The following is a 13948-nucleotide window of genomic DNA, read 5'->3' as shown; positions in this document are numbered from 1 at the left end:
CATATATATGGTAGTTCTGTTTTTAATTTCTTGAGGAACCTCCATACTGCTTTCCACAGTGGCTATACCAATTTGCATTCCCACCAACAGTATACAAGGCTTCCTCTTTCTCCACCTTTTCTTTTTTTTTTTTTTTTGTTATTTCTGAGACATACATTTTAAAGTAATAACTAGAATTATGACTTATAACATTATGACAGAACATATAAGATTTTTAGGAATTTCATGTAATGTCTGAAACATTTATATTAACATATTTCCATAAAAATAACCCAAAGAAAGTTTAGTATTAGTTGTTTATTTTTTTAATTTCTGAATTTTATTATTTATTTTTTATACAGCAGGTTCTTATTAGTCATCAATTATATACACAGCAGTGTATACATGTCAATCCCAATCACCCAATTCAGCACACCACCACCCCCACCCCCCCATGGCTTTCCCCCCTTGGTGTCCATACGTTTGTTCTCTACATCTGTGTCTCAACTTCTGCCCTGCAAACTGGTTCATCTGTACCGTTTTTCTAGGTTCCACATACATGCATTAATATATGAGATTTGTTTTTCTCTTTCTGACTTACCTCACTCTGTATGACAGTCTCTAGATCCATGCACATCTCAACACATGACTCAATTTCGCTCCTTTTTATGGCTGAGTGATATTCCATTGTATATATGTACCACAACTTCTTTATCCATTCGTCTGTTGATGGGCATTTAGGTTGCTTCCATGACCTGGCTATTGTAAATAGTGCTGCAATGAACATTGGGATACATGTGTCTTTTTGAATTATGGTTTTCTCTGGGTATATGCCCAGTAGTGGGATTGATGGATCATATGGTAATTCTATTTTTAGTTTTTTAAGGATCCTCCATAGTGCCTGTATCAATTTACATTCCCACCAACAGTGCAAGAGGGTTCCCTTTTCTCCACACCCTCTCCAGCATTTGTTGTTTGTAGATTTTCTGATGATGCCCATTCTAACTAGTGTGAGGTGATACCTCATTGTAGTTTGATTTGCATTTCTCTAATAATTAGTGATGTTGAGCAGCTTTTCATGTGCTTCTTGGCCATCTGTATGTCTTCTTTGGAGAAATGTCTATTTAGGTCTTCTGCCCATTTTTGGATTGGGTTGTTTGTTTCTCTAGTATTGAGCTGCATGAGCTGTTTATATATTTTGGAGATTAATCCTTTGTCCGTTGATTCGTTTGCAAATATTTTCTCCCATTCTGAGGATTGTGTTTTCGTCTTGTTTATGGTTTCCTTTGCTGTGCAAAAGCTTTTGAGTTTCATTAGGTTCCATTTGTTTCTTTTTGGTTTTATTTCCATTACTCTAGGAGGTGGATCAAAAAAGTTCTTGCTGTGATTTATGTCAAAGAGTGTTCTTCCTATGTTTTCCTCTAAGAGTTTTATAGTGTCCGGTCTTACATTTAGTTCTCGAATCCATTTTGAGTTTATCTTTGTGTATGGTGTTAAGGAGTGTTCTAAATTCATTCTTTTACATGTAGCTGTCCAGTTTTCCCAGCACCACTTATTGAAGAGACTGTCTTTTCTCCATTGTATATCCTTGCCTCCTTTGTCATAGATTAGTTGACCATAGGTCCGTGGGTTTATCTCTGGGCTTTCCATCTTGTTCCATTGATCTATGTTTCTGTTTTTGTGCCAGTACCATATTGTCTTGATTACTGTAGCTTTGTAGTATAGTCTGAAGTCAGGAAGTCTGATTCCTCCAGCTCTGTTTTTTTCCTTCAAGACTGCTTTGGCTATTCGGGGTCTTTTGTGTCTCCATACAAATTTTAAGATTTTTTGTTCTAGTTCTGTAAAAAATGCCATTGGTAATTTGATAGGGATTGCATTGAATCTGTAGATTGCTTTGGGTAGTATAGTCATTTTCACAATGCTGATTCCTCCAATCCAAGAACATGGTGTATCTCTCCATCTGTTGGTATCATCTTTAATTTCTTTCATCAGTGTCTTATAGTTTTCTGCATACAGGTCTTTTGTCTCCCTAGGTAGGTTTATTCCTAGGTATTTTATTCCTTTTGTTGCAATAGTAAATGGGAGTGTTTCCTTAATTTCTCTTTCAGATTTTTATCATTAGTGTATAGGAATGCAAGAGATTTCTGTGAATTAATTTTGCATCCTGCAACTTTACCAAATTCACTGATTAGCTCTAGTAGTTTTCTGGTGGCATTTTTAGGATTCTCTATGTATAGTATCATGTCATCTGCAAACAGTGACAGTTTTACTTCTTCTTTTCCAATTTGTATTCCTTTTATTTCTTTTTCTTCTCTGATTGCCATAGCTAGGACTTCCAAAACTATGTTGAATAATAGTGGCGAGAGTGGACATCCTTGTCTTGTTCCTGATCTTAGAGGAAATGCTTTCAGATTTTCACCATTGAGAATGATGTTTGCTGTGGGTTTGTCGTATATGGCCTTTATTATGTTGAGGTAGGTTCCCTCTATGCCCACTTTCTGGAGAGTTTTTATCATAAATGGGTGTTGAATTTTGTCAAAAGCTTTTTCTGCATCTATTGAGATAATCATATGCTTTTTATTCTTCAGTTTGTTAATATGGTGTATCACATGGATTGATTTGCATATATTGAAGAATCCTTGCATCCCTGGGGTAAATCCCATTTGATCATGGTGTATGATCCTTTTAAAGTGTTGCTGGATTCTGTTTGCTAGGATTTTGTTGAGGATTTTTGCATCCATATTCATCAGTGATATTGATCTGTAATTTTCTTTTTTTGTAGTATCTTTGTCTGGTTTTGGTATCAGGGTGATGGTGGCCTCATAGAATGAGTTTGGGAGTGTTCCTTCCTCTGCAATTTTTTGGAAGAGTTTGAGAAGGATGGGTGTTAGCTCTTCTCTAAATGTTTGATAGAATTCACCTGTGAAGCCATCTAGTCCTGGACTTTTGTTTGTTGGAAGATTTTTAATCACAGTTTCAATTTCATTACTTGTGATTGGTCTGTTCATAGTCTGTTTCTTCCTGGTTCAGTCTTGGAAGGTTATACCTTTCTAAGAATTTGTCCATTTCTTCCAGGTTGTCCATTTTATTGGCATAGAGTTGCTTGTAGTAGTCTCTTAGCATGCTTTGTATTTCTGTGGTGTCTGTTGTAACTTCTTTTTCATTTCTAATTTTATTGATTTGAGTCCTCTCCCTCTTTTTCTTGATGAGTCTGGCTAATGGTTTATCAATTTTGTTTATCTTCTCAAAGAACCAGCTTTTAGTTTTATTGATCTATGCTATTGTTTTCTTTGTTTCTATTTCATTTATTTCTGCTCTGGTCTTTGTGATTTCTTTCCTTCTGCTAACTTTGGGTTTTGTTTGTTCTTCTTTCTCTAGTTCCTTTCGGTGTAAGGTTAGATTGTTTATTTGAGATTTTTCTTGTTTCTTGAGGTAGGCTTGTATAGCTATAAACTTCCCTCTTAGAACTCTTTTGCTGCATCCCATAGGTTTTGGATCGTCGTGTTTTCATTGTCATTTGTCTCTAGGTATTTTTTGATTTCCTCTTTGATTTCTTCAGTGGTCTCTTGGTTATTTAGTAATGTTGTTTAGCCTCCATGTGTTTGTGTTTTTTACATTTTTTTCCCTGTAATTCATTTCTAATCTCATAGCATTGTGGTCAGAAGAGATGCTTGATATGATTTCAATTTTCTTAAATTTACTGAGGCTTGATTTGTGACCCGAGATGTGATCTATCCTGGAGAATGTTCCGTGTGCACTTGAGAAGAAAGTGTAATTTGCTGTTTTTGGATGGAATGTCCTATAAATATCAATTAAATCTATGTGGTCTATTGTGTCATTTAAAGCTTCCTTTTCCTTATTTATTTTCATTCTGGATGATCTGTCCATTGGTGTAAGTGAGGTGCTAAAGTCCCCCACTATTACTGTGTTACTGTCGATTTCCTCTTTTATAGCTGTTAGCAGTTGCCTTATGTATTGAGGTGCTCCTACGTTGGGTACATATATATTTATAATTGTTATATCTTCTTGGATTGACCCCTTGATCATTATGTAGTGTCCTTCCTTTTCTCTTATAACATTCTTTATTTTTTAGTCTATTTTATCTGATATGAGGATTGCTACTCCAGCTTTATTTTGATTTCCATTTGCATGGAATATCTTTTTCCATCCCCTCACTTTCAGTCTGTATGTGTCCCTGGGTCTGAAGTGGGTCTCTTTTACAGAGCATATGGATGGGTCTTGTTTTTGTACCCATTCAGCAAGCCTGTGTCTTTTGTTTGGAGCATTTAATCCATTCACGTTTAAGGTGGTTATCGATATGTATGTTCCTATGACTGTTTTCTTAATTGTTTTGGGTTTGCTTTTGTAGGTCCTTTTCTTCTCTTGTGTTTCCCACTTAGAAAAGTTCCTTTAGCATTTGTTGTAGAGCTGGTTTGGTGGTGCTGAATTCTCTTAGCTTTTGCTTGTCTGTAAAGCTTTTGATTTCTCCGTCGAATCTGAATGAGATCCTTGCCGGGTAGAGTAATCTTGGTTGTAGGTTCTTCCCTTTCATCACTTTAAGTATATCATGCCACTCCCTTTTGGCTTGTAGAGTTTCTGCTGAGAAATCAGCTGTTAACTTTGTGGGAGTTCCCTTGTATGTTATTTGTCGTTTTTCCCTTGCTGCTTTCAATAATTTTTCTTTGTCTTTAATTTTTGCCACTTTGATTACTATGTGTCTTGGCATGCTTCTCCTTGCGTTTATCCTGTATGGGACTCTCTGCGCTTCCTGGACTTGGGTGGCTATTTCCTTTCCCATGTTAGGGAAGTTTTCGACTATAATCTCTTCAAATATTCTCTCAGCCCCTTTCTTTTTCTCTTCTCCTTCTGGGACCCCTATAATGCAAATGTTGTTGCATTTAATGTTGTCTCAGAGGTCTCTTAGGCTGTCTTCATTTTTTTTCATTCTTTTTTCTTTATTCTGTTCTGCAGCAGTGAATTCCACCATTCTGTCTTCCAGGTCACTTATCCATTCTTCTGCCTCAGTTATTCTGCTATTGATTCCTTCTAGTGTAGTTTTCATTTCAGTTATTGTATTGTTCATCTCTGTTTGTTTGTTCTTTAATTCTTCTAGGTCTTTGTTAAACATTTCTTGCATCTCATCGATCTTTTCCTCCATTGTTTTTCCGAGGTCCTGGATCATCTTCACTATCATTATTCTGAATTCTTTTTCTGGAAGGTTGCCTATCTCTGCTTCATTTAGTTGTTTTTCTGGGGTTTTATCTTGTTCCTTCATCTGGTACATAGCCCTCTGCCTTTTCATCTTGTCTATCTTTCTGTGAATGTGGTTTTTGTTCCACAGGCTACAGGATTGTAGTTCTTCTTGCTTCTGCTCTCCACCTTTTCTTTTTTGCCAGCTGTTGTCATCTCGTGTTTTTGTTGGTAGTCGATCTGACAGGTGTGAGGTGATATCTCATTGTGGTTTTGATTTGCATTTTCCTGATGATTAGTGGTGTTGAGCCCCTTTCCACGTACCTATTGGCCATTTGCATGTCTTTTTTTTTTTTTTTTTTTTGGCCTTGCCACATGGCATGCAGGATCTTAGTTCCCCAACTAGGATTGAACCTGTGCCCCCTGCAGTGGAAGTGTGGAGTACTAACCACTGGACTGCCAGGGAATTCCGTTGTGTGTCTTTTTTGATAAAATGTGTATTCAGTCCTCTGCTCATTTTTCAATCGAATATTTGCTTTTTTGCTGTTGAGTTGAATGAGTTCCTTATATATTTTAGATATTAACCCTTTATCAGATACATGTTTTACAAATATTTTTTTTCCCATTCTGTAGTTTGCCTTTTCATTTTGTTGATTGTTTCCTTTGCTGTGAAAAAACTTTTTACTTTGGTATAGCCCTAGTTATTTATTTTTGCTTTTGTTGCCTGTGCTTTGGTGTCAGATCCAAAAAATCATTGCCAAGACCATGTCAAAGAGCTTTTCCCCTATGTTTTCTTCTAGGAGTTGTATATTTTCAGGTGTTACATTTAAGTCTTTAATCAATTTCAAGTTAATTTTGTGTATGGTGTAAGAGTAGTGTCCAATTTCATTATTTTGCCTATGGATATTTGAATTTCTCAGCACCATTTATGGAAGAGATTATCCTTTCCCCATTGTGTGTTCTTGGTGCCCATGTTAAAGATTAGTTGACCATATATACATGAGTTTATTTCCATTGGTCTATGTCTCTGTTTCTGTGCCAGTACCATACAGTTTTGATTACTATATTTCTGTAATCTAGTTCAAAATCTGGAAATGTGATGCCTCCAGCTTTATTCATTTTCAAGATTGTTTTGGCTATTCAAGGTCTTTTGTAGTTTTGTATGAAATTTAGATTGTTTTTTATATTTCTCTGAAAAGTGTAGTGGAATTTTGATAGGGTTGCATTAAATGTGTAGATCATTTTGGGTAGTATGGACATTTTAACAGTATTAATTCTTCCACTCTGTGAACACAGGATATCTTGCCATTTATTTGTGTCTTCTTCAGTTTCTTTCATCAGTGTCTTACAGTTTTCAGTGTACAGATCTTTCACCTGCTTGGTGAAATTTACCTACATATGTTAATGTTTTTGATGCTATTGAAATTCACTTGCTTTCTTAATTTCTCTCAGTTCATTGTTAGCGTATAGAAACAAAACTGATTTTTCTATGTTTAATTTGTATCCTGCAACTTTACTGAGTTCTTTTATTACTTCTAACAGTTTTTTAGTGGAGTCTTTAGAGTTTTCTATATATAAGATCATGTCATCTGCAAACAGAGACAATCTTACTTTTCTATTCCAATTTGGATGCCTTTTATTTCTTTTTCTCACCTAGTTGCTCTGGCTAGGACTTTCAGTACTATGTTCAATAGAAGTGACAAGAGTGGGCATCCTTGTCTTGTTCCTGATCTTGGAGGAAAAGCTTTTAGCTTTTCACCATTGAGTATGTTGTTAGCTGTGGGCTTGTAATATATGACTTTTATTATGTTGAGGTACATTCCTTCTATACCTAACTTGTTGAGAGTTTTTAATCATGAAATGAAAGGATTTTGAATTTTGTCAAATGCTTTTTCTGTATCTGTTGAGATGATCATGTGATTTTTATCCTTCCTTCTGTTAGTGTGGTGTATCATGTTTTTGATTTGCCTATGTCAAACCATCCTTGTATCCCAGGGATAAACACCACTGGATCATGGTGTATGATCCTTTTAATGTGCTGTTGAATTCTGTTTGCTAATATTTTGTTGAGGATTTTTTCATCTATGTTCATCAGCCATATTGGCCTGTATTTTTATTTTCTTTTTGTGTCCTTATCTTGCTTTGGAGTTAGGGTAATGTTGACCTTATAAAATGAGATTGGAAGTGAACCTTTTAAAATTTTTTGGAAGAGTTTGAAAACTTAGGATTGGTGTTAACTCTTCTTTAAATGTTTGGTAGAATTCACCAGTGACGCCATCCAGTCCTGGGCTTTTCTTTCACAAAACTTTTAAAGATCACATTTTATGATTGGGGCAAAGGACTTTGCAAAATAGAAGATGTGATATGTGTAACATTAGTTATTATTATTATGCTCAGTGATGATAAAGAACATCTCTTTGTCATATTGAAACTTGTGAATTTAGCACCTTCCTCTTTTTTGACTTTTAAAACTGATGGAAATCTGTTGTCTACATGGGTATGGCAGGTTACACCTCTCTACACATACCACACCTTGGTGAAGGCAATTTTGATGTTTGTGCCTATGATACTGACATCATTAGGGTAGGTTTTTGTCATCCCTTAAGGGAAGATTTTGATGCTTCTGTCTCCTGGGTGAAGAATCGTGGTGACTATAAAGTAAAGGCATGATAAGGTATCTTTATAGGAAGATGGTGATAATCCAGGGAACGGGTATTAACTCATACTTTAAAAGAGACTCTTAAAACGCATTCAACAGGAAATAACCTCGTGTAAATGGAATTTGCCGTGTACAGAGAATAAAATTCTGAAGCATAAGGAAGAAAAATACATTCTTAGTCTATAGGTTATAGCATGTAAAAAGATTGTCATCATGTCTTCCTTCTGAGAAATACTATGTCTTTTTCCAAACTATTATCTTGAACCTTGTAACCTTAAAGAATGGGGAAGAAAGTATAAATAATCTAGAATTGTATTTGTCATAAATGACAAAGCAAACTATGTTACACATGGTTGTTCTTTTGACTCTTTGGTTTAGAGAAGACCAATCATTGAGCAAAGCCACTGGGTAAAAGATTGTTCACCCATCACTCTGATGCTTGTGTGTTATAAGGCTCGCCTAGTAAGAACCTGAATTAAGGACTTTAAGAGATGTTGTCACTATCAATAAGAAAATCAGATAGTTTAATAAGAATAGAAATGGGTGGGCAAAAAGCTGATTGACCCTCCTATTAGTCCTTGTATAGATATGACAGTTGGCAAAGATTATGTAATAATGCCTTTTTGCACATGAGACTTTTGACCTGTCTTTCTATCCATTCTTTCATATAAATGTTGAAGACATTTCCATAGGGGTAAAAAAAAATTTATAAGAGACACCACCTCTGCAAATGTTGACTGGGTTACACTAAATTTAATATAAATAGAACTTATATTTTTCTACTTTTATTGTGGAACTTTGCAACTAATATACCATTATAATGTTGTTTTCCAGGCTGCCAGAAATTGTCTAGTAAATGAGGCAGGAATTGTGAAAGTTTCTGATTTTGGAATGGCTAGGTAAGGCTGAGTATATGTGAACATTTTCTATAAATTTTGGATTAAATTAATGTAAGACTGTGGCCTTTCCCTTGAAAGTACTTGACTTTTTCTTTGCAGTTTGTGTCAACTTCTTCCTCTGACGCCTGTTTAAGAGCTATTTTGAAATATCTTTTGTTCCTTTAACAAAACATTAGAAGTACCCATCATTTTTTTTTAAGTCCCCATCATTTTTGTACAGATTGATTTTTCTGCTTCTTAGTGTTTTTTATATAAGGTTAGAAAATAGATTATCTATATTTTGAAAGATTTCTTTGCTGAATTTGTCTTTTTACTGTTAGCTTTGGCTTTTTCTCAGGTAAACTGTTGAGAAATTATGATTATTTAATACTTCATTACATGGCTTTAGTTGATATTCACATTAGCTTATAGAATTGATAAGCATGGAAATATTCTGCATTGATAAAGCAAAAAGGAAACCCTATTAGATGTCCTGAGATAAAATAAATATATTAAAATAACACAGTATACATTGTGTTAATTATTGTTAATCATTCTCTCCACTAGGTGGTAGTATAGCCCGTTAAATACACTACTTTCTTTTCTCCCTGGTGTGGATTAAATTTCTAGAATCTTTTGTTTTGATAGAAATGTGTTTGGGGTAAGTTTTTAGAATACACAAATCTGTAATGTTTTTATTCTCTAAATTTTTGTAATCTTAATAGGGTGTTAGAAAAGTCCTTTAAAAAGTATTTCATTTGTCCTTTCTTTCCCTCCTTCCTTCATCCATTCATTTATCTGTACACCCATCCATACAAAATTAAGTGCCTGCTCTGTGCCAGGCACAACACTAGAGATTGAACCCTAGCAGAGGATGACATTATCCATGTGAGTCCCTGCCCACGTGCAGCTTAAATTCAGGAGGCGAGAGAAACATAAGACCTGAGAACCACTAAGAGGCGAGAGCACAGAGCGAGGTGACAGAGCAGGGGTCCGCAAACCTCGGCTTCTGGACCACATCTGACCCAACACTTATGTGTGTATGGCCCGTGAGCAAAACCACGGTGTTCACATTGTTTAATGGTTGGGGAAAAAAACTTTAAAAATATTATGACATGTGAAAATTATCTGAAAGTCAAAAGCCAGTGTCCATAAATAAAGTGTTAATAGGACACAGACTCATTCACAGATGTGCTGGCTGGCTGCTTTCACTCTACAGAGGCCTGCAAAATCTAAAACACTCATTGTCTGGCCTTTTACAGAAAATGTTTGCCGACCCCTGTGATAGCGATACCTTGGGGCTGGTGGGGCGGGCGGGTACTGAGTGATGGTGCGGGGCAGGGGTGACGGTAGCGACTTCAAATCTGGTGCCTCTCGAAGGCCTCTTTGAGACCAGGATATCTGAAAAGAGACCCAAAAGGCAGGAAGTAGTCAGTTAGGTGAAAGTCTGAGGATAAAATATTCCAGGTGGCAGAACACCGAGTCCAAAAGCTTGAAATTTGGGATGAGCTTGACCTGCTCAAGAATCAAAAGGGGGTCGGGGTGGTCAGCCCATGGCCAGCATGAGGAACGGTTATAAAGGCAGGCCAGGCCAGGTCTCACTCCTGAGGAAACTGGGGCCGAGGGAGGTTAGAAAGCCATTGCTGTCCGAAATGGGACCAAAACTGCTGGCTGTCAGGGCAATAAGGACCCAGTGCTCTTTGTTTTCTGTGAAGATATTCTGTATCTAACAGGCAAGGCCTCCAATTTCAGGTTTGATTTTCATATGTTTGGCTTTCAAAAAACCTGTGCTTTTGCATCAGCTCCTTTGAAACACTCATTCTACACTCAGTTCAGACTCCCCTGACTGACAGACGCCCATGGTGGCACTGTCACCATCTTTGTCTATACAGCAAAGGAAGTTTGTGCAATCATTTGAATATTTTCCTATGGAGCTTGCAGAAATTAACCTGGTATGTTCCTATAATACATAAACACCTTCCTCTTGTAAATACATACTGAACACATTACAGAAAGGGCTGAAGAACCCATATTTAGCACCCCAATTAAGATCCTACCCAGGGGTAACCAGTGTTACCAGTTTGTGTGTGTCCTTCCAGAAGGACATAAGTATGCTCCCATAGAGAAATTACATAGTATTGTTCTGAGTGTGTATGTATAGAGGATGGACGTCATGGTATATACCTATATACACCACCATGTGCGTACATCATTTTGCAATTTGCTCTTTTTATTTGCTATAGTTTTAAGTCGTGCTCTGTGGAATCATGGGGGCAAAAGCACATGTGCTCCAAGTGCTTTGCACCACTTCCTTTAGAGCAGCTCTGCTTTAGATGTTTTACATGTGGGGCCTTTGTGTAAAATTTTTTGTTTAAAGAACAGAACTGCATCTTAAAAAGAAAGTTTGCAAACTCTTTTATTGTATGCTGCCTCCAATGCCTTATAAAAAAGAAAAACAGAAAAGTGAAAGCGCAGATAGAATGTCACAGTGCATCCATCTCAAGCACTTAGAGGAAGAGGGCAATTGCAGAGGCGTGGCTGCACAGGCAAACAGCCAGCTTCAACCGGATGCCTGTTGGACTTCAGTCAACTGTGCTTTTGATTATAAGGGGGAGAAAAATTAAAGAACATGTGCAAAATACAGACCGTAACTCAGTGTCTTACTCTAGGTATGTTCTGGATGATCAGTACACGAGTTCTTCCGGCGCTAAATTTCCCGTGAAGTGGTGTCCACCTGAGGTGTTTAATTACAGCCGCTTTAGCAGCAAATCAGATATCTGGTCATTTGGTAAGAGTCATGCTCCATTTCCCCTCATCTCTGCCCTGAAGAGGAACTAAGTGCATCGTTTGGCAATCCTTCTCCTCTTCCAGGTGTCTTAATGTGGGAAATATTCACTGAAGGCAGAATGCCCTTTGAGAAAAACACCAACTATGAAGTGGTAACCATGGTTACTCGCGGCCACCGACTCCATCAGCCGAAGTTGGCGTCCAGATATGTATACGAGGTGATGCTGACATGTTGGCAGGAGGTATAACATTTTTCGGGTGCTTTTTTCTTCAATCTCTAAAGCATTCAGGGATCTGGGCTTGGTCGATTCAAACTGTGTGGTCTTTATAGCCTAGTGAATGAGTGCATGTTTTATATGATTTCTAACTCTTAAGCAGGAAGCCAGTCTTCTCAACTCAGTCTGAATAATGGGAAGAAGATGTGAAGAAGTGGAAAACACTAATAATTAAGATAGTAAATTCAGGCTGCCGCTCCCTTCCCAAGTGGGGCTCCTGCCACAGTCGCCTGAGCTGGGGACTCTGGGGATAAGCCCAGAGAAGTAGCTGTTCTTTCAGTGGATCTCTAGTGTTGTCGAAGTATTACTCTTTCACCAGAGAAGTTTTTTTTCTCCAAGCCTCAGCTTCCTCAGGTCATTTACTCTCAGTCGTCAGAAGTTTTCCTTCGCCCCATGTTAAAATGTCACCTCATAGAAGAGATTAGACACCAAAATGACTTTTGAAAGATAACAGTAACATTAGCTCACAGGTATGATGTGCTAGGCACTGTGCTAAGTGCTTTCCATTTAGTTCTCGAAATAACCCTTCAAAGTGTGGATACTTTTACTATGACCACTCTGTGGATGAGGATATCAAGTTGTTGCTTGCCTAAGGCCACTTAACTACAGAGAAGCAGAGTCCTGTCTGACTCCAAAGCCCATGCCCTGGTCACTTGCTATAATGCCTCCCAAGAGCACTAATTGGCCTTCTGGCCAAGAAGTGGTGCTAGGGGGAGTGGGGACAATGTGAGCAAAGGTAGGGTGGTGGTAATGAACTTGGTGTGTGTATACAAGGGTAGAGATTGTTCTGATTGAGCATAGGGCCCATGTGAGGGTTTCTGTGGGAAATAAAACTGGGTAGCAAGGGCCTGGGGGAGGGGCAGGTTATAGAGGGCCCCGCAAGTTAGCAGGACTTGATTTTGCAGGCAGTTAGGATCTCTGCTAGGTTCTTGAATGGGATGCCAAAGCCATGTGGCAGAAAGGTTAGTGTAGCAGCAGCACATGCAGGATCGATTAGACCTGTTTGGAGATGCGTGTGTGTTCTGGCCCCGAAGCAAGGAGTCCCTTACTCTGGTATGCAATGCTATCTGAGTTGGAGCAGTGAAAAATCATTTTGGGGATGGATTCTGGAACCCACAGCTTCTACTTGATTTTGAATTGTAGAAACCAGAGGGAAGGCCTTCCTTTGAAGATTTGCTGCGCACGATAGATGAACTAGTTGAATGTACAGAAACTTTTGGAAGAGAAGTGCTGTGACTGGATGATGTGATGGCTTCCAGATTCCAAAGCACGAGGAAGAAACGGCACTTTGTGGCAAACTATTAATTTATTTAGCACTTGAACGTGTAGATTGTTTTACTTATAAAGTGGAAACACCTAAAACATTTGCTTCTAGACCAGCCGTAGCTCTGTGACCGAATCTTCTGGATTATGGAAATGCTGCCTTAGACATGATGGTTAAAAGCAGCCACTTTTATTCATTCCACAAGTACTGGAGTGCCCACTATGTGCCAGGCACTGTGCCCAGGCCCCAGGGTCTGCCCATTTTAGGGGTGTATGTGGGGTCATGTTAGCCGGTGCCAGTGGAAAGCCAGGGTAATTGGGAGGCGGAAGGGTATCCGAGCCACATTCCAGCCACCCCTCTCTTCCCTGTGACTTCTACAGAAATCTGGGCTGGGGCATTGTCTAGAATATGGGTTCCGGATGGATCAGGAACCCACCTTGGATAAGTACCCATCTTTTGTTTTGAAACATCCGTTTTCAAGACTGCCATTAGTATTACATTAAAACATATTTGTATGCTGTACATATTGTAAATATATATAATATATAAAGTTATATATTTATAAGAAACATGAGTCGTCTTTTCTTTAATTTGATTTTTATTAGAGTATAGTTGATTTTATGAGTTGTCTTTTAATTGAAATGTTTAATTCTGTAATATATGAGCCAACCCTCTTAGGACTAGGGATTTTACCTTACAGCTGTCAATTCCTTTTCCCCTGGGGATGAAATATTCCCTACTAAAGAGAAAAATGTCTGGACCCTTCTATCACTAATGCCCCCTCCTCACTTGGGTAGCCATGTTTGAGGTGCCTGTCCAGCTTAAGCCCCCAGCAGGGGCTGTGTTTGGGCTAAGTGGACCTGCCCACGGTATCCACAGCTAATTGGAGTTGGATGGAAAATTGAGCCTAGGGACA

At 38.0% G+C, this 13948-nt stretch overlaps 1 protein-coding gene across 2 annotated transcripts in view; it reads left to right on the top strand.

Moving 5' to 3' along the window:
• TEC (tec protein tyrosine kinase) overlaps window positions 1-13544 on the top strand; it is a 149415-nt gene extending 135871 nt beyond the window's left edge. For both annotated transcript variants that reach the window (XM_061191376.1, XM_061191377.1), the window contains 4 exons: window positions 8663-8727; window positions 11376-11494; window positions 11578-11735; window positions 12912-13544. In XM_061191376.1, coding sequence (XP_061047359.1) covers window positions 8663-8727; window positions 11376-11494; window positions 11578-11735; window positions 12912-13004 — 435 coding nt within the window. In that variant the 3' untranslated portion in view covers window positions 13005-13544. The remainder of the gene's footprint in view (window positions 1-8662; window positions 8728-11375; window positions 11495-11577; window positions 11736-12911) is intronic.
• Window positions 13545-13948: the final 404 nt, after the last annotated feature.

This window comes from Eubalaena glacialis, chromosome 5 (assembly GCF_028564815.1).
Source record: "Eubalaena glacialis isolate mEubGla1 chromosome 5, mEubGla1.1.hap2.+ XY, whole genome shotgun sequence".
NCBI lineage: Eukaryota > Metazoa > Chordata > Mammalia > Artiodactyla > Balaenidae > Eubalaena > Eubalaena glacialis.
Note: the sequence above shows the minus strand (reverse complement) of the source record. Positions and strands in the feature narration are given on the sequence as shown.